This window comes from Sebastes fasciatus, chromosome 19 (genome assembly GCF_043250625.1).
Source record: "Sebastes fasciatus isolate fSebFas1 chromosome 19, fSebFas1.pri, whole genome shotgun sequence".
Lineage (NCBI taxonomy): Eukaryota > Metazoa > Chordata > Actinopteri > Perciformes > Sebastidae > Sebastes > Sebastes fasciatus.
The window spans coordinates 1-20,669 of record NC_133813.1 but is presented as its reverse complement, the minus strand read 5'-3'; the positions used below and the strand labels follow the sequence as shown (position 1 = coordinate 20,669).

General features: G+C 40.4%; 1 protein-coding gene across 1 annotated transcript; it reads left to right on the top strand.

The window, feature by feature from the left end:
* Positions 1–3,371: 3,371 nt before the first annotated feature.
* Positions 3,372–12,794, top strand: cfap53 (cilia and flagella associated protein 53). Its single transcript, XM_074618171.1, has 8 exons — positions 3,372–3,508; positions 4,875–5,104; positions 6,033–6,206; positions 9,049–9,352; positions 10,621–10,839; positions 11,495–11,711; positions 11,805–11,907; positions 12,464–12,794. Exons 1-8 carry the CDS (start codon positions 3,440–3,442, stop codon positions 12,747–12,749), a joined length of 1,602 nt encoding a protein of 533 aa, XP_074474272.1. The 5' UTR covers positions 3,372–3,439; the 3' UTR covers positions 12,750–12,794.
* The last annotated feature ends 7,875 nt before the right edge of the window (positions 12,795–20,669 follow it).

The following is a 20,669-nucleotide window of genomic DNA, read 5'->3' as shown; positions in this document are numbered from 1 at the left end:
ATTTATTCTGATGACAGAAGTTAACTGGTGGTGGGACTGTAACACATCACTGACATATAGAATATATACATATATCTACTTATATCTACATATAAAGCTGTTAAACTTGATGTTTTCTTCTCATGTTAATCAGTTTGGTACAGAACTATTCTGTTGTGTTGGAGCTCAATCAAACGTTAAACCTCCAGTCACGAAGTCTAATGTACTTTTATCTGTTATATAATCAATACATATTCATATATATTATATACTCTGGTGTCTTCATGTGTATTAATGCCTTTTGATCCATTCATGTTATACAAGCCACCGTATTTTAGATTTATTTTACATGAAATCACGTCCTGACTGATGCAGTTTCCTGTGAATCATTAATAAAATCTCTGCTTGATGAAATCAGTTTGATCAGAGTGCTCAAAGTTTTTCTCTATTATTGAAACTATTTGAGTTTATTCTGAGGAGAAACAGACACCACCTTTAGAACTGATCCGTATATATATATATATATATATATATATAATTTATATATATAATATTGTGATATCACAGCTTATTTCTTTCTTGAGAATTCTCTTTAATATAGAAATTAATAGCAATAATAATGATAATAGGATTTGATATTTTTTTTTTATCTGGTGACTCATTGTGGTGGCATAAAAAGATGAATATTATTTATTTATTGTCTCAGTGAGTCTATAACTCAGGAGGGCTTTCTGTATTTAGTTTTGTTATGATGGTGTTTAACCAGCAGGTGGCGCAAGATGTCAATAAGAAAAACAGAAATAATGTGAGCAAGAAACTGATAATAATGCTAAACTTTATTTATATAGCACATAAAAGATGACCAGCAGCGTTAGATAAATATCTGGTTCTTTGATTTTAAATATATAAATAAAGGTAAGCACACTATACTGTCATATCATCTACTCGATGAGGCCTATATAAACCAACCTGTATCTGTACATAGTTAAATGTTCATGTTTGACCTTTAACTGTTTTTATAATTCAGTTTTAATACAATGAGAACAATAAACAGTCTGTTTCCTGGATGTGTTCACATGCTGGGCCCATAAAGCAGATTCTGCTTCAGAAGGAGAGAAGTGAACTACGACTCCCAGCATGCATTTCACTCCTAACAAACAGCCAATCACAGAGCTTCACATTCTGTTGCGTGTTCCTCTAACTGTGAGCTGAAGGTAAGCTAACCAAAGCTAACTATTACACTATAAAACACTATTACACTATAAAACACTAGAACACTCTGTAGAAACCGGATAAAACATTTAAATCATTATTTTTTATTTTTATTTCAAAATGTCAGTATCCATAGTAACAGCAGAAAACATTAAAATCATTGACATACAGAAGAAGCATAAACAAAGAGCTGTGCCAAACATAAAAGGAGAACAGAACAGAAACGAAACCAGCATAAAATAAACGGGGGAGACGCCGGAGTTTTGGTGGGAGACGATAACGTTTCTCTCTGCGGAGCCCCGTCACTTCACAAGACACGGGAAACCTCTGTTGGTCTGGAGGAGCTGCAGCAGTTATTTCTGCACAAACGTCCACTGAACATTCACTAGATATTCTCAGAGCTAAAGTAACTCTTCTGCAGTGTGGAGTGAGCAGCATGCACGTGAGAGGTGGAACTCCAGCCACACAGAGCGCGCGTGGGAAACCGACCCGGCTGATTTATACGTGTAAAAAGTTACAAACAGTCCCTTTAAAGATATTTCATACATTCATTGTTTTCATTGCTTTTTTGTTTTGTGAGGAATAAATTGTTGACAGATATAATTCCATTTCTTTCATAAATACAAAGAAATTAGGCTTTGTTTTTGGTAAATTTACTTAACTTCGCGAGAATTAAAATTAAATTAATAAGAAAAAATGCATTACTGTCTTTGTCACTGTAACCATAGCAACCAGATATAATATTACTATAGAGCAGTGCAAAATCTGAGAAAATGTTAACAAGTATAAAATTATTGACATCTTTCCATAATTCACATGTAAATTTACAGGAGCAGAATAAATGAGAGCAAGTTTTAGGATGTGATTCACAGAAGGAACAATTTACATCTACTGTATGTCACTCTTTAACTTCCGTAAGAAATGTTTCACTGGATAGAATCTGTGGATCAACTGAAAGGACTTAAACTCTTTTACCTGATTGGTTAGAAGGAACTTTTGCGGTAAGGACCAAACTCTCTTCCAGTCAATATCACTAACAAGATTAATATATATATATAATAATAAGTCAATATCACTAACAAGATTAATATATATATATAATAATAAGTCAATATCACTAACAAGATTAATATATATATATAATAATAAGTCAATATCACTAACAAGATTAATATATATATATAATAATAAGTCAATATCACTAACAAGATTAATATATATATATAATAATAAGTCAATATCACTAACAAGATTAATATATATATATAATAATAAGTCAATATCACTAACAAGATTAATATATATATATATAATAATAAGTCAATATCACTAACAAGATTACTCCAATAAAATGTTGCTGCTGGAGTAGAAACCATGCTGTCCTGAACACCGAGTAAAAAACAACTTTTTAAAATGGAAATTAAAATTTTGGGAAGTAAACCAACAGGTCTGTCCAGTCCTCCGTCTAAAGGTGTCCCCGGCTGTCCTCTGTGGTTGGGCTCGTCATAAATTAATATAAAGTTATCTTTATGAGGTAGCTTTTCTTTTTTATAGGTGCCAAATATTACTTACTTTCATAATATTTGGACTCAATGTATTTAATTTAATTAATTAATTATTTTTTTAAAATATATAAGTAAATTAAGAATACGTACATAAAAGAACTGCTCATGCCAGAGGTACATTAAAAAAATTAACAAAAATACATCTTTATAAAGAAAAAATAATACAAAATCAGAATATATTCTCATCACTCCATAAGAAATGTATCAAACACATAATTAGTTTTAATTTCCTTGTTAATGTTTCTTATCGTGGTGCCATATGGTGTAAACATGTTCTAAATTAGGCTTAAAGTCTGCCCATCTCTTCTTGTTAATGTGGAGTTTCCCCAAAAAATAGAATTAACTATACAAAGAACATAATATATATATATATATTTGTTATAGTTATATTTTATGATAATATAATAATATATTTTTTCTTCTCATCACCTTCAAAACACAAATGAATGTTCTTTTCCCTGAAGTTTCCTGTTGCTGGTTCATGCAGGAGCAAAGCTGTTGCCCGTAGCAACAGAGTGTTTGTGGTTACCGTGGTAACGTGTTTTGTGTCTGTGTTGTGTTTCAGAGGCAGAAGAAGAAGAAGAAGAAGAAGAGTTCACCAGAGCTGTTGGAAGAAGAAGAAGAAGAAGAAGAAGAAGAAGAAGAAGAAGAAGAAGAAGAAGAAGAAGATCGGATGTTTTAAAATGCTGCTGAGTCAGAGAAGAAGAAAATGTCGGGAAGTGACGGGACCGACGCCTCATTCAATCGCTTTGGTGAGTCTGACATATAGTACCAGCTAGTTTATACCTCACAGTTACACCATGTTCAGTACCGTCACATAGTACCAGCTAGTTTATACCTCACAGTTACACCATGTTCAGTACCGTCACATAGTACCAGCTAGTTTATACCTCACAGTTACACCATGTTCAGTACCGTCACATAGTACCAGCTAGTTTATACCTCACAGTTACACCATGTTCAGTACCGTCACATAGTACCAGCTAGTTTATACCTCACAGTTACACCATGTTCAGTACCGTCACATAGTACCAGCTAGTTTATACCTCACAGTTACACCATGTTCAGTACCGTCATATAGTACCAGCTAGTTTATACCTCACAGTTACACCATGTTCAGTACCGTCACATAGTACCAGCTAGTTTATACCTCACAGTTACACCATGTTCAGTACCGTCATATAGTACCAGCTAGTTTATACCTCACAGTTACACCATGTTCAGTACCGTCACATGGTACCAGTTAGTTTATACCTCACAGTTACACCATGTTCAGTACCGTCACATAGTACCAGCTAGTTTATACCTCACAGTTACACCATGTTCAGTACCGTCATATAGTACCAGCTAGTTTATACCTCACAGTTACACCATGTTCAGTACCGTCACATGGTACCAGCTAGTTTATACCTCACAGTTACACCATGTTCAGTACCGTTACATAGTACCAGCTAGTTTATACCTCACAGTTACACCATGTTCAGTACCGTCATATAGTACCAGCTAGTTTATACCTCACAGTTACACCATGTTCAGTACCGTCACATGGTACCAGTTAGTTTATACCTCACAGTTACACCATGTTCAGTACCGTCACATAGTACCAGCTAGTTTATACCTCACAGTTACACCATGTTCAGTACCGTCACATGGTACCAGTTAGTTTATACCTCACAGTTACACCATGTTCAGTACCGTCACATGGTACCAGCTAGTTTATACCTCACAGTTACACCATGTTCAGTACCGTCACATGGTACCAGTTAGTTTATACCTCACAGTTACACCATGTTCAGTACCGTCACATGGTACCAGCTAGTTTATACCTCACAGTTACACCATGTTCAGTACCGTCACATAGTACCAGCTAGTTTATACCTCACAGTTACACCATGTTCAGTACCGTCACATGGTACCAGTTAGTTTATACCTCACAGTTACACCATGTTCAGTACCGTCATATAGTACCAGCTAGTTTATACCTCACAGTTACACCATGTTCAGTACCGTCACATAGTACCAGCTAGTTTATACCTCACAGTTACACCATGTTCAGTACTTTACTTTAAGTACTCTAAGTACATTTACTCAGACAGAATTGATGAATTTGTCCAATAGATAGGGAAGTCCCCGTCCTCGAAGCCGGTGGACCAGCTGATCCAGGACAGACAGAGACAGAGAGCCGCCCGGGACCAGGTCCAGGACTTCACCAAGTCCCAGACGACCTGGGACACGAAGACGTCCTGGCTGCAGAGGGCAGACCAACGTTTCCTGAGAGGAGAAACCCAGAGACGAGTCAGAGTCGCTCTGAACCAACAGAAAGTCCACATGGACGAGAGGAGGGACAGGTTCGTCTCTGGGGGGACACTTTGTCTTCATCTGGTCTCATAACGGCTCTGATTATCAAGTACTGGACTCATAGGAGCTGATCTGAGTACCTGTCTCATCCTGTCTGTCTCCTGTCTGTCTCTTACTGTCTGTCTCCTCCTGTCTGTCTTCTCCTGTCTGTCTCTTCCTGTCTGTCTCCTCCTGTCTGTCTCCTGTCTGTCTCTTCCTGTCTGTCTCCTCCTGTCTGTCTCCTGTCTGTCTCCTGTCTGTCTCCTGTCTGTCTCTTCCTGTCTGTCTCTTCCTGTCTGTCTCCTCCTGTCTGTCTCCTGTCTGTCTCCTGTCTGTCTCCTGTCTGTCTCTTCCTGTCTGTCTCTTCCTGTCTGTCTCCTCCTGTCTGTCTCCTGTCTGTCTCCTGTCTGTCTCCTCCTGTCTGTCTCCTGTCTCCTCCTGTCTGTCTCCTCCTGTCTGTCTCCTGTCTGTCTGTCTGTCTCCTCCTGTCTGTCTCCTGTCTGTCTCCTGTCTGTCTCCTGTCTGTCTGTCTGTCTCCTCCTGTCTGTCTCTTCCTGTCTGTCTCCTCCTGTCTGTCTCCTGTCTGTCTCCTGTCTGTCTCCTCCTGTCTGTCTCCTGTCTCCTCCTGTCTGTCTCCTCCTGTCTGTCTCCTGTCTGTCTGTCTGTCTCCTCCTGTCTGTCTCCTGTCTGTCTCCTGTCTGTCTCCTGTCTGTCTGTCTGTCTCCTCCTGTCTGTCTCTTCCTGTCTGTCTCCTCCTGTCTGTCTCCTGTCTGTCTCCTGTCTGTCTCCTCCTGTCTGTCTCCTGTCTCCTCCTGTCTGTCTCCTCCTGTCTGTCTCCTGTCTGTCTGTCTGTCTCCTCCTGTCTGTCTCCTGTCTGTCTCCTGTCTGTCTCCTGTCTGTCTGTCTGTCTCCTCCTGTCTGTCTCCTGTCTGTCTCCAGGCTGCGTGTCCTGCTGGAGGAGGAGCAGCAGCAGCTCCTGCAGGAGATGGACGAGAGGACGGAGACGTTGGTGGAGAGACAGGCGAAGATGAGACAACGAGCTAAAACCCTGAAGGACAGACGAGAGACAGAGAGACAGCAGCTGGTGGAGGACAAGATGGAGCAGCTCTTCAGGTAAACACAGTACAAGTACTACGGTAATAGTACTTGTTGTACTTGTTGTAGGGAGAGGTGTGGTACTAGTACTACAGTAACAGTAGTACTTGTTGTACTTGTTGTAGAGAGAGGTGTGGTACTAGTACTACAGTAACAGTAGTACTTGTTGTACTTGTTGTAGAGAGAGGTGTGGTACTAGTACTACAGTAACAGTAGTACTTGCTGTACTTGTTGTAGGGAGAGGTGTGGTACTAGTACTACAGTAACAGTAGTACTTGCTGTACTTGTTGTAGAGAGAGGTGTGGTACTAGTACTACAGTAACAGTAGTACTTGTTGTACTTGTTGTAGGGAGAGGTGTGGTACTAGTACTACAGTAACAGTAGTACTTGTTGTACTTGTTGTAGGGAGAGGTGTGGTACTAGTACTACAGTAACAGTAGTACTTGCTGTACTTGTTGTAGAGAGAGGTGTGGTACTAGTACTACAGTAACAGTAGTACTTGTTGTACTCTCAGAGAGAGGTGTGGTACTAGTACTACAGTAACAGTAGTACTTGTTGTACTTGTTGTAGAGAGAGGTGTGGTACTAGTACTACAGTAACAGTAGTACTTGTTGTACTTGTTGTAGGGAGAGGTGTGATACTAGTACTACAGTAACAGTAGTACTTGCTGTACTTGTTGTAGGGAGAGGTGTGGTACTAGTACTACAGTAACAGTAGTACTTGCTGTACTTGTTGTAGGGAGAGGTGTGATACTAGTACTACAGTAACAGTAGTACTTGTTGTACTCAGAGAGAGGTGTGATACTAGTATACAGTAACAGTAGTACTTGTTGTACTTGTTGTAGAGAGAGGTGTGATACTAGTACTACAGTAACAGTAGTACTTGTTGTACTTGTTGTAGAGAGAGGTGTGATACTAGTACTACAGTAACAGTAGTACTTGTTGTACTTGTTGTAGAGAGAGGTGTGGTACTAGTACTACAGTAACAGTAGTACTTGTTGTACTCAGGGAGAGGTGTGGTACTAGTACTACAGTAACAGTAGTACTTGTTGTACTTGTTGTAGGGAGAGGTGTGGTACTAGTACTACAGTAACAGTAGTACTTGTTGTACTTGTTGTAGAGAGAGGTGTGAGGAGCTGCGGAGCGCCCAGAGCCTGGTCAGGGAGCAGTGTGGTATTAGTACTACAGTAACAGTACTTGTACTACAGTAACAGTAGTACTTGTTGTACTTGTTGTACTTGTTGTAGAGAGAGGTGTGATACTTGTACTACAGTAACAGTAGTACTTGCTGTACTTGTTGTAGAGAGAGGTGTGGTACTAGTACTACAGTAACAGTAGTACTTGTTGTACTCTCAGAGAGAGGTGTGGTACTAGTACTACAGTAACAGTAGTACTTGTTGTACTCTCAGAGAGAGGTGTGGTACTAGTACTACAGTAACAGTAGTACTTGCTGTACTTGTTGTAGAGAGAGGTGTGGTATTAGTACTACAGTAACAGTAGTACTTGTTGTACTTGTTGTAGAGAGAGGTGTGATACTTGTACTACAGTAACAGTAGTACTTGCTGTACTTGTTGTAGAGAGAGGTGTGGTACTAGTACTACAGTAACAGTAGTACTTGTTGTACTCTCAGAGAGAGGTGTGGTACTAGTACTACAGTAACAGTAGTACTTGTTGTACTCTCAGAGAGAGGTGTGGTACTAGTACTACAGTAACAGTAGTACTTGCTGTACTTGTTGTAGAGAGAGGTGTGGTATTAGTACTACAGTAACAGTAGTACTTGTTGTACTTGTTGTAGAGAGAGGTGTGATACTTGTACTACAGTAACAGTAGTACTTGCTGTACTTGTTGTAGAGAGAGGTGTGGTACTAGTACTACAGTAACAGTAGTACTTGTTGTACTCTCAGAGAGAGGTGTGGTACTAGTACTACAGTAACAGTAGTACTTGTTGTACTCTCAGAGAGAGGTGTGGTACTAGTACTACAGTAACAGTAGTACTTGTTGTACTTGTTGTAGAGAGAGGTGTGGTACTAGTACTACAGTAACAGTAGTACTTGCTGTACTTGTTGTAGGGAGAGGTGTGGTACTAGTACTACAGTAACAGTAGTACTTGTTGTACTTGTTGTAGGGAGAGGTGTGGTACTAGTACTACAGTAACAGTAGTACTTGTTGTACTCAGAGAGAGGTGTGATACTAGTATACAGTAACAGTAGTACTTGTTGTACTCAGAGAGAGGTGTGATACTAGTATACAGTAACAGTAGTACTTGCTGTACTTGTTGTAGAGAGAGGTGTGATACTAGTATACAGTAACAGTAGTACTTGTTGTACTCAGAGAGAGGTGTGATACTAGTATACAGTAACAGTAGTACTTGTTGTACTCAGAGAGAGGTGTGATACTAGTATACAGTAACAGTAGTACTTGCTGTACTTGTTGTAGAGAGAGGTGTGGTACTAGTACTACAGTAACAGTAGTACTTGTTGTACTCAGGGAGAGGTGTTGTACTTGTACTACAGTAACAGTAGTACTTGTTGTACTTGTTGTAGGGAGAGGTGTGGTACTAGTACTACAGTAACAGTAGTACTTGTTGTACTCAGAGAGAGGTGTGATACTAGTATACAGTAACAGTAGTACTTGTTGTACTTGTTGTAGAGAGAGGTGTGATACTAGTATACAGTAACAGTAGTACTTGTTGTACTCAGAGAGAGGTGTGATACTAGTATACAGTAACAGTAGTACTTGTTGTACTTGTTGTAGAGAGAGGTGTGGTACTAGTACTACAGTAACAGTAGTACTTGTTGTACTCAGGGAGAGGTGTTGTACTTGTACTACAGTAACAGTAGTACTTGTTGTACTTGTTGTAGGGAGAGGTGTGAGGAGCTGCGGAGCGCCCAGAGTCTTGTCATGGAGCAGCAGGTGAGTTGTGAGCGAGCTGCTCAGGTGAGGAGGCGTCAGCAGCAGCTGGAGGAGCAGCAGCAGGAGAAGCAGATGTTTGAGCAGCTGTGGGACGCCGACCGGAGAGCTAAAGAGGACACGGAGACGCAGAGAGTGGAGGGACAGCGGCAGAAGAACCGGCAGCAGCTGGACACCATCAGGACTCAGATGGAGGCAGCAGAGCAGCAGAGACAGCAGAGGAGAGACCTCCGAGACGAGGAGGCAGCGCTCATGGTCCGTTATACTTTATTATTACACTGCACGCTGTTATATATCATTACATTAGAGTGTTCTATATCATTACATTATAGAGTTATATATCAGTAATAATGGTCTGTTATATATCATTACATTATAGTGTTCTATATCAGTAATAATGGTCTGTTATATATCATTATGTTTTTTTTTTTGTGTTTCTCAAACTCTTCTGTCCATAAATAAGAGGTGAAATGCAAAGGGTAAATCAATACAGAAATAAATGCGTAAATACAAATATTTAAAAATATGAAAAAAATATGAAAAAAATAAATACATAAATAAAAGATTAATGCAAAAATAAATACAATAATTTAAGATTAAATGCACAAATGATTAAATAAATACAAAACTAAATGAAAAAATTAATTAATTAATTAAAAAATGACTGGAAAAATAAATGTAAAAATAAGTAAATAAACAAACAAATTAATAAATGCAAAAATAAATAAACAAATAAAAAAATATAAATGCAAAAATAAATAAATGCAAAAATAAATAAATAAATTTAAAAATGAATGAAAAAATAAATGCAAAAATAAGTAAATAACAAAAAATAATAATGCAAAAAAAAAGTAAATAAACAAATAAATAATAAATGCAAAAACAAATAAATATAAAATAAATGTAAAAATAAGTTAATTAATTTAAAAATAAATACAGAAATAAATTAATAAATAAATACAAAGTAAATGCAAAAATTAATGAATTAATTAAAAATTAAATGCAAGTATAAATAACAAATAAATAAATGTAAAAATGAATTCATTATTTAAAAAATATAAATGCAAAAATAAGTAAATGACAAATAAATGCAAAAATAAATAAATACATTTAAAAATTAATTAAAAATAAACACATAAATAAATAAAAGAGAAAATTAAACATAAAAGTAAATAAATAAGGGAATTAATACAAAGATCAATAAATAAAGAAGCAAATTAAAACCGAAATGTCAATTAATGTCACATTTTATCAATTAATTAATTGTTACATTTATTTTTAATATTATTTTTGCTATATTTATCGAGTCATTTATTTATTTATTTATTTTTGATTTTGTCAGGTTCTGTCCTCCATAGTAATCTGTCAGTCATGTAATGAAACCTCAGACAGTTTAACTTTCTGACTGAATTTGTTAAATAAAAAAGCTGGTTTTAAAGATGAATATTTCAGTGCTATCAGAGGTGTTTTGTGTTGTCATGATTAAATGAATGAAGGTTTAAACTTGTCTCTGTGCTGTGCAGCGTCAGCAGCAGGAGATGCATCAGCTGCAGCTGCAGCGTCAGCAGCAGCAGAAGCTGCAGGACCAGCTGAGCAGACGGAGGCAGCTGGATCAGGGTCTACGGATGAAGATGAAGCGTCTGGCCAGAGAGCAGCAGGACGAGCTGCAGCTGGACATGAACATCCTGCAGACGCTGCTCCAACAGGAGACTGACGTCAAACAGGAAGCTGCTCACAGGAAGGTAAACACACACACACACACACACACACACACACACACACACACACACACACACACACACACACATTCATTTTTTAAGTCAATTTAATTTTGCAGCTGATGGTTAGTATTCAATTGAATTGAATTGAATTGAATAGAATAGTAAAGTATGTATGAAGAATATAAAAAATTTAATATAAGTATCAAAAGTAAAAGTACACATAATAAATAAATGCAAAAATAAATAAATACATAAATAAAAAGTAAATGCAAAAATAAATAAATAAAAAGTAAATGCAAAAATAAATAAATAAATAAAAAAGTAAATGCAAAAATAAATTAATTAATAAAAAGTAAATGCAAAAATAAATAAATAAAAAGTAAATGCAAAAATAAAGAAAGAAAAAGAAAAATGCAAAAATAAATAAATACATAAAAAGTAAATGCAAAAATAAATAAATACATAAAAAGTAAATGCAAAAATAAATAAATACATAAAAAGTAAATGCAAAAATAAATAAATACATAAAAAGTAAATGCAAAAATAAATAAATAAATAAAAAATAAATGCAAAAATAAATAAATGAATGAATAAAAAGTAAATTTAAAGATAAATCAGTAACTATATATATATGATGCATATAGATGATGGTGTGTTGCTGCTGTGTGTTGTTGAGGCGGAGCTGCGTGAGGAGCAGCGGAGCTACCGTCAGTATCTATCTGAGGAGCTGCAGAAGAAAAAGAAGGAGGAGGAGGAGACGGAGCAGCTGATAGAGGAGAAGCTGAAGGAGGTGTGGACTAAGAGAGAGGAGCAGGGCCGGCTGCAGAGAGAGGCCAGAGACAGACTGATGGAGGAGGTGATGGAGGCTCGCCGTCTGCAGCTCCAACACAAACGTGAGAACACTCCACTCATTACCGTATCATATAATATATATATAATATAGAGAGATAAAACACCAGACTGAGCTTTACATGTGTCCCCTGCAGTGGACCTGAACATGGAGAGACAAGCAGAGCTGTCCTCAGAGAAAGACAAGCTGGACAGACAGATGGAGGACATGAAGCTGATGGACGAGGACCAGAAAAGACAGTACGTCAGCAAACATCATGGAGACGTGTTCACACGTTTATCTCCGTCCCGTCTCTGTGAGATCACGGACTGACCTGGTCTCTGTGAGATCACGGACTGACCTGGTCTCTGTGAGACCACGGACTGACCTGGTCTCTGTGAGATCACGGACTGACCTGGTCTCTGTGAGATCACGGACTGACCTGGTCTCTGTGAGATCACGGACTGACCTGGTCTCTCTGAGATCGCGGACTGACCTGGTCTCTGTGAGATCACGGACTGACCTGGTCTCTGTGAGACCACGGACTGACCTGGTCTCTGTGAGATCACGGACTGACCTGGTATCTGTGAGATCACGGACTGACCTGGTCTCTGTGAGACCGCGGACTGACCTGGTCTCTGTGAGATCGCGGACTGACCTGGTCTCTGTGAGACCGCGGACTGACCTGGTCTCTGTGAGATCACGGACTGACCTGGTCTCTGTGAGACCACGGACTGACCTGGTCTCTGTGAGACCGCGGACTGACCTGGTCTCTGTGAGATCACGGACTGACCTGGTCTGTGTTGGTCCCCCCAGTCAGAAGCAGTCCTCCGAGGCGTACCGGGCCGACCTGGAGGCCCAGATGAAGCAGCAGCAGCAGCTCCGGGTGGAGCAGAGAGCTCAGGCTGAGAGGGAACACCAGCAGGGTCTGATCCAGCAGGAGCTGTACGACCAGAGGAAGGACCAGATCCTCTCCAGACCCTCGTCCCACACCGCCGCACCCCCCCATCCATTCAGACGAGCAGAGGGGTCCAGGTCTGCCTCCGGGTCTGCCTCCGGGTCTGCCTCCGGGTCTGCCACCAGACACCGCCTCACACAGTAACATCCAAACAGCTACTCTGGTACTCTCAATAAAAACAGTCTGTCAGATTTAACCTTCAGTCCTCTGAGAACACCTCCAACACAACATCCAGCTACACAACAACACAACATCCAGCTACACAACAACACAACATCCAGCTACACAACAACACAACATCCAGCTACACAACAACACAACATCCAGCTACACAACAACACAACATCCAGCTACACAACAACACAACATCCAGTCACACAACAACACAACATCCAGTCACACAACAACACAACATCTAGTCACACAACAACACAACATCCAGCCACACAACAACACAACATCCAGCTACACAACAACACAACATCTAGTCACACAACAACACAACATCCAGTCACACAACAACACAACATCCAGCTACACAACAACACAACATCCAGCTACACAACAACACAACATCCAGCTACACAACAACACAACATCTAGCTACACAACAACACAACATCCAGCTACACAACAACACAACATCCAGCTACACAACAACACAACATCCAGCTACACAACAACACAACATCCAGCCACACAACAACACAACATCTAGTCACACAACAACACAACATCCAGTCACACAACAACACAACATCCAGCTACACAACAACACAACATCCAGCTACACAACAACACAACATCCAGCTACACAACAACACAACATCCAGCTACACAACAACACAACATCCAGCTACACAACAACACAACATCCAGCTACACAACAACACAACATCCAGCTACACAACAACACAACATCCAGCTACACAACAACACAACATCCAGTCACACAACAACACAACATCCAGTCACACAACAACACAACATCTAGTCACACAACAACACAACATCCAGCCACACAACAACACAACATCTAGTCACACAACAACACAACATCCAGTCACACAACAACACAACATCCAGCTACACAACAACACAACATCCAGCTACACAACAACACAACATCCAGCTACACAACAACACAACATCCAGCTACACAACAACACAACATCCAGCTACACAACAACACAACATCCAGCTACACAACAACACAACATCTAGTCACACAACAACACAACATCCAGTCACACAACAACACAACATCCAGCTACACAACAACACAACATCCAGCTACACAACAACACAACATCCAGCTACACAACAACACAACATCCAGCTACACAACAACACAACATCCAGTCACACAACAACACAACATCCAGTCACACAACAACACAACATCTAGTCACACAACAACACAACATCCAGCTACACAACAACACAACATCTAGTCACACAACAACACAACATCCAGTCACACAACAACACAACATCCAGTCACACAACAACACAACATCCAGCTACACAACAACACAACATCCAGCTACACAACAACACAACATCCAGCTACACAACAACACAACATCCAGCTACACAACAACACAACATCCAGCTACACAACAACACAACATCCAGCTACACAACAACACAACATCCAGTCACACAACAACACAACATCCAGTCACACAACAACACAACATCTAGTCACACAACAACACAACATCCAGCCACACAACAACACAACATCCAGCTACACAACAACACAACATCTAGTCACACAACAACACAACATCCAGTCACACAACAACACAACATCCAGCTACACAACAACACAACATCCAGCTACACAACAACACAACATCCAGCTACACAACAACACAACATCTAGCTACACAACAACACAACATCCAGCTACACAACAACACAACATCCAGCTACACAACAACACAACATCCAGCTACACAACAACACAACATCCAGCCACACAACAACACAACATCTAGTCACACAACAACACAACATCCAGTCACACAACAACACAACATCCAGCTACACAACAACACAACATCCAGCTACACAACAACACAACATCCAGCTACACAACAACACAACATCCAGCTACACAACAACACAACATCCAGCTACACAACAACACAACATCCAGCTACACAACAACACAACATCCAGCTACACAACAACACAACATCCAGCTACACAACAACACAACATCCAGTCACACAACAACACAACATCCAGTCACACAACAACACAACATCTAGTCACACAACAACACAACATCCAGCCACACAACAACACAACATCTAGTCACACAACAACACAACATCCAGTCACACAACAACACAACATCCAGCTACACAACAACACAACATCCAGCTACACAACAACACAACATCCAGCTACACAACAACACAACATCCAGCTACACAACAACACAACATCCAGCTACACAACAACACAACATCCAGCTACACAACAACACAACATCTAGTCACACAACAACACAACATCCAGTCACACAACAACACAACATCCAGCTACACAACAACACAACATCCAGCTACACAACAACACAACATCCAGCTACACAACAACACAACATCCAGCTACACAACAACACAACATCCAGTCACACAACAACACAACATCCAGTCACACAACAACACAACATCTAGTCACACAACAACACAACATCCAGCTACACAACAACACAACATCTAGTCACACAACAACACAACATCCAGTCACACAACAACACAACATCCAGTCACACAACAACACAACATCCAGCTACACAACAACACAACATCCAGCTACACAACAACACAACATCCAGCTACACAACAACACAACATCTAGTCACACAACAACACAACATCCAGCTACACAACAACACAACATCCAGCTACACAACAACACAACATCCAGCTACACAACAACACAACATCCAGCTACACAACAACACAACATCCAGCTACACAACAACACAACATCCAGCTACACAACAACACAACATCCAGTCACACAACAACACAACATCTTAGGTCACACAACAACACAACATCTAGTCACACAACAACACAACATCCAGTCACACAACAACACAACATCCAGCTACACAACAACACAACATCCAGCTACACAACAACACAACATCCAGCTACACAACAACACAACATCCAGCTACACAACAACACAACATCCAGCTACACAACAACACAACATCCAGCTACACAACAACACAACATCTAGTCACACAACAACACAACATCCAGTCACACAACAACACAACATCCAGCTACACAACAACACAACATCCAGCTACACAACAACACAACATCCAGCTACACAACAACACAACATCCAGCTACACAACAACACAACATCCAGTCACACAACAACACAACATCCAGTCACACAACAACACAACATCTAGTCACACAACAACACAACATCCAGCTACACAACAACACAACATCTAGTCACACAACAACACAACATCCAGTCACACAACAACACAACATCCAGTCACACAACAACACAACATCCAGCTACACAACAACACAACATCCAGCTACACAACAACACAACATCCAGCTACACAACAACACAACATCTAGTCACACAACAACACAACATCCAGCTACACAACAACACAACATCCAGCTACACAACAACACAACATCCAGCTACACAACAACACAACATCCAGCTACACAACAACACAACATCCAGCTACACAACAACACAACATCCAGCTACACAACAACACAACATCCAGTCACACAACAACACAACATCCAGTCACACAACAACACAACATCTAGTCACACAACAACACAACATCCAGCTACACAACAACACAACATCTAGTCACACAACAACACAACATCCAGTCACACAACAACACAACATCCAGTCACACAACAACACAACATCCAGCTACACAACAACACAACATCCAGCTACACAACAACACAACATCCAGCTACACAACAACACAACATCTAGTCACACAACAACACAACATCCAGCTACACAACAACACAACATCCAGCTACACAACAACACAACATCCAGCTACACAACAACACAACATCCAGCTACACAACAACACAACATCCAGTCACACAACAACACAACATCCAGTCACACAACAACACAACATCTAGTCACACAACAACACAACATCCAGCCACACAACAACACAACATCTAGTCACACAACAACACAACATCCAGTCACACAACAACACAACATCCAGTCACACAACAACACAACATCCAGCCACACAACAACACAACATCTAGTCACACAACAACACAACATCCAGTCACACAACAACACAACATCCAGTCACACAACAACACAACATCCAGTCACACAACAACACAACATCCAGTCACACAACAACACAACATCCAGCTACACAACAACACAACATCCAGCTACACAACAACACAACATCCAGCTACACAACAACACAACATCCAGCTACACAACAACACAACATCCAGCTACACAACAACACAACATCTAGTCACACAACAACACAACATCCAGTCACACAACAACACAACATCCAGCTACACAACAACACAACATCCAGCTACACAACAACACAACATCCAGCTACACAACAACACAACATCCAGCTACACAACAACACAACATCCAGTCACACAACAACACAACATCCAGTCACACAACAACACAACATCTAGTCACACAACAACACAACATCCAGCTACACAACAACACAACATCCAGTACACAACAACACAACATCCAGCTTACACAACAACACAACATCCAGTCACACAACAACACAACATCCAGCTACACAACAACACAACATCCAGCTACACAACAACACAACATCCAGCTACACAACAACACAACATCTAGTCACACAACAACACAACATCCAGCTACACAACAACACAACATCCAGCTACACAACAACACAACATCCAGCTACACAACAACACAACATCCAGCTACACAACAACACAACATCCAGCTACACAACAACACAACATCCAGCTACACAACAACACAACATCCAGTCACACAACAACACAACATCCAGTCACACAACAACACAACATCTAGTCACACAACAACACAACATCCAGTCACACAACAACACAACATCCAGCTACACAACAACACAACATCCAGCTACACAACAACACAACATCCAGCTACACAACAACACAACATCCAGCTACACAACAACACAACATCCAGCTACACAACAACACAACATCCAGCTACACAACAACACAACATCTAGTCACACAACAACACAACATCCAGTCACACAACAACACAACATCCAGCTACACAACAACACAACATCCAGCTACACAACAACACAACATCCAGCTACACAACAACACAACATCCAGCTACACAACAACACAACATCCAGTCACACAACAACACAACATCCAGTCACACAACAACACAACATCCAGCCACACAACAACACAACATCCAGCTACACAACAACACAACATCTAGTCACACAACAACACAACATCCAGTCACACAACAACACAACATCCAGTCACACAACAACACAACATCCAGCTACACAACAACACAACATCCAGCTACACAACAACACAACATCCAGCTACACAACAACACAACATCCAGCTACACAACAACACAACATCCAGCTACACAACAACACAACATCCAGCTACACAACAACACAACATCCAGTCACACAACAACACAACATCCAGTCACACAACAACACAACATCTAGTCACACAACAACACAACATCCAGCTACACAACAACACAACATCCAGCTACACAACAACACAACATCCAGTCACACAACAACACAACATCCAGTCACACAACAACACAACATCCAGCTACACAACAACACAACATCCAGCTACACAACAACACAACATCCAGCTACACAACAACACAACATCCAGCTACACAACAACACAACATCCAGCTACACAACAACACAACATCCAGCTACACAACAACACAACATCCAGCTACACAACAACACAACATCCAGTCACACAACAACACAACATCTAGTCACACAACAACACAACATCCAGTCACACAACAACACAACATCCAGCTACACAACAACACAACATCCAGCTACACAACAACACAACATCCAGCTACACAACAACACAACATCCAGCTACACAACAACACAACATCCAGCTACACAACAACACAACATCCAGCTACACAACAACACAACATCCAGCTACACAACAACACAACATCCAGCTACACAACAACACAACATCCAGTCACACAACAACACAACATCCAGTCACACAACAACACAACATCTAGTCACACAACAACACAACATCCAGTACACAACAACACAACATCCAGTCACACAACAACACAACATCCAGTCACACAACAACACAACATCCAGCTACACAACAACACAACATCCAGCTACACAACAACACAACATCCAGTCACACAACAACACAACATCCAGCTACACAACAACACAACATCCAGCTACACAACAACACAACATCCAGCTACACAACAACACAACATCCAGTCACACAACAACACAACATCCAGTCACACAACAACACAACATCCAGCTACACAACAACACAACATCCAGCTACACAACAACACAACATCCAGCTACACAACAACACAACATCCAGCTACACAACAACACAACATCCAGTCACACAACAACACAACATCCAGTCACACAACAACACAACATCCAGCTACACAACAACACAACATCCAGCTACACAACAACACAACATCTAGTCACACAACAACACAACATCCAGTCACACAACAACACAACATCCAGTCACACAACAACACAACATCCAGCTACACAACAACACAACATCCAGCTACACAACAACACAACATCCAGCTACACAACAACACAACATCCAGTCACACAACAACACAACATCCAGCTACACAACAACACAACATCCAGCTACACAACAACACAACATCCAGCTACACAACAACACAACATTTCTATGCTACACAACAACACAACATCCAGCTACACAACAACACAACATCCAGCTACACAACAACACAACATCCAGTCACACAACAACACAACATCCAGTCTACACAACAACACAACATCCAGTCACACAACAACACAACATCCAGTCACACAACAACACAACATCCAGCTACACAACAACACAACATCCAGCTACACAACAACACAACATCCAGCTACACAACAACACAACATCCAGCTACACAAACAACAACACTACATCCAGCACACAACACACAACATCCAGCTACCACAACAACACAACATCCAGCTACACAACAACACAACATCCAGCTACACAACAACACAACATCCAGCTACACAACAACACAACATCCAGTCACACAACAACACAACATCCAGTCACACAACAACACAACATCTAGTCACACAACAACACAACATCCAGCTACACAACAACAACAACATCCAGTCACACAACAACACAACATCCAGTCACACAACAACACAACATCCAGTCCACACAACAACACAACATCACAGACAACAACACAACAGTCCCCGTCTACACAACAACACAACATCCAGTCTACACAACAACACAACATCCAGCTACACAACAACACAACATCCAGCTACACAACAACACAACATCCAGTCACACAACAACACAACATCCAGTCACACAACAACACAACATCTAGTCACACAACAACACAACATCCAGCCACACAACAACACAACATCTAGTCACACAACAACACAACATCCAGTCACACAACAACACAACATCCAGTCACACAACAACACAACATCCAGCCACACAACAACACAACATCTAGTCACACAACAACACAACATCCAGTCACACAACAACACAACATCCAGTCACACAACAACACAACATCCAGTCACACAACAACACAACATCCAGTCACACAACAACACAACATCCAGCTACACAACAACACAACATCCAGCTACACAACAACACAACATCC

Bases quoted from the DNA above. Each gene is read 5' to 3' on its own strand.
- cfap53 (XM_074618171.1), top strand. From the start codon at position 3,440: ATGCTGCTGAGTCAGAGAAGAAGAAAATGTCGGGAAGTGACGGGACCG. The intron at 6,207-9,048 runs GTAAACACAGTA...TACTTGTTGTAG, and splicing joins AAGATGGAGCAGCTCTTCAG to GGAGAGGTGTGAGGAGCTGC. The intron at 10,840-11,494 runs GTAAACACACAC...TGTGTTGTTGAG, and splicing joins AGGAAGCTGCTCACAGGAAG to GCGGAGCTGCGTGAGGAGCA.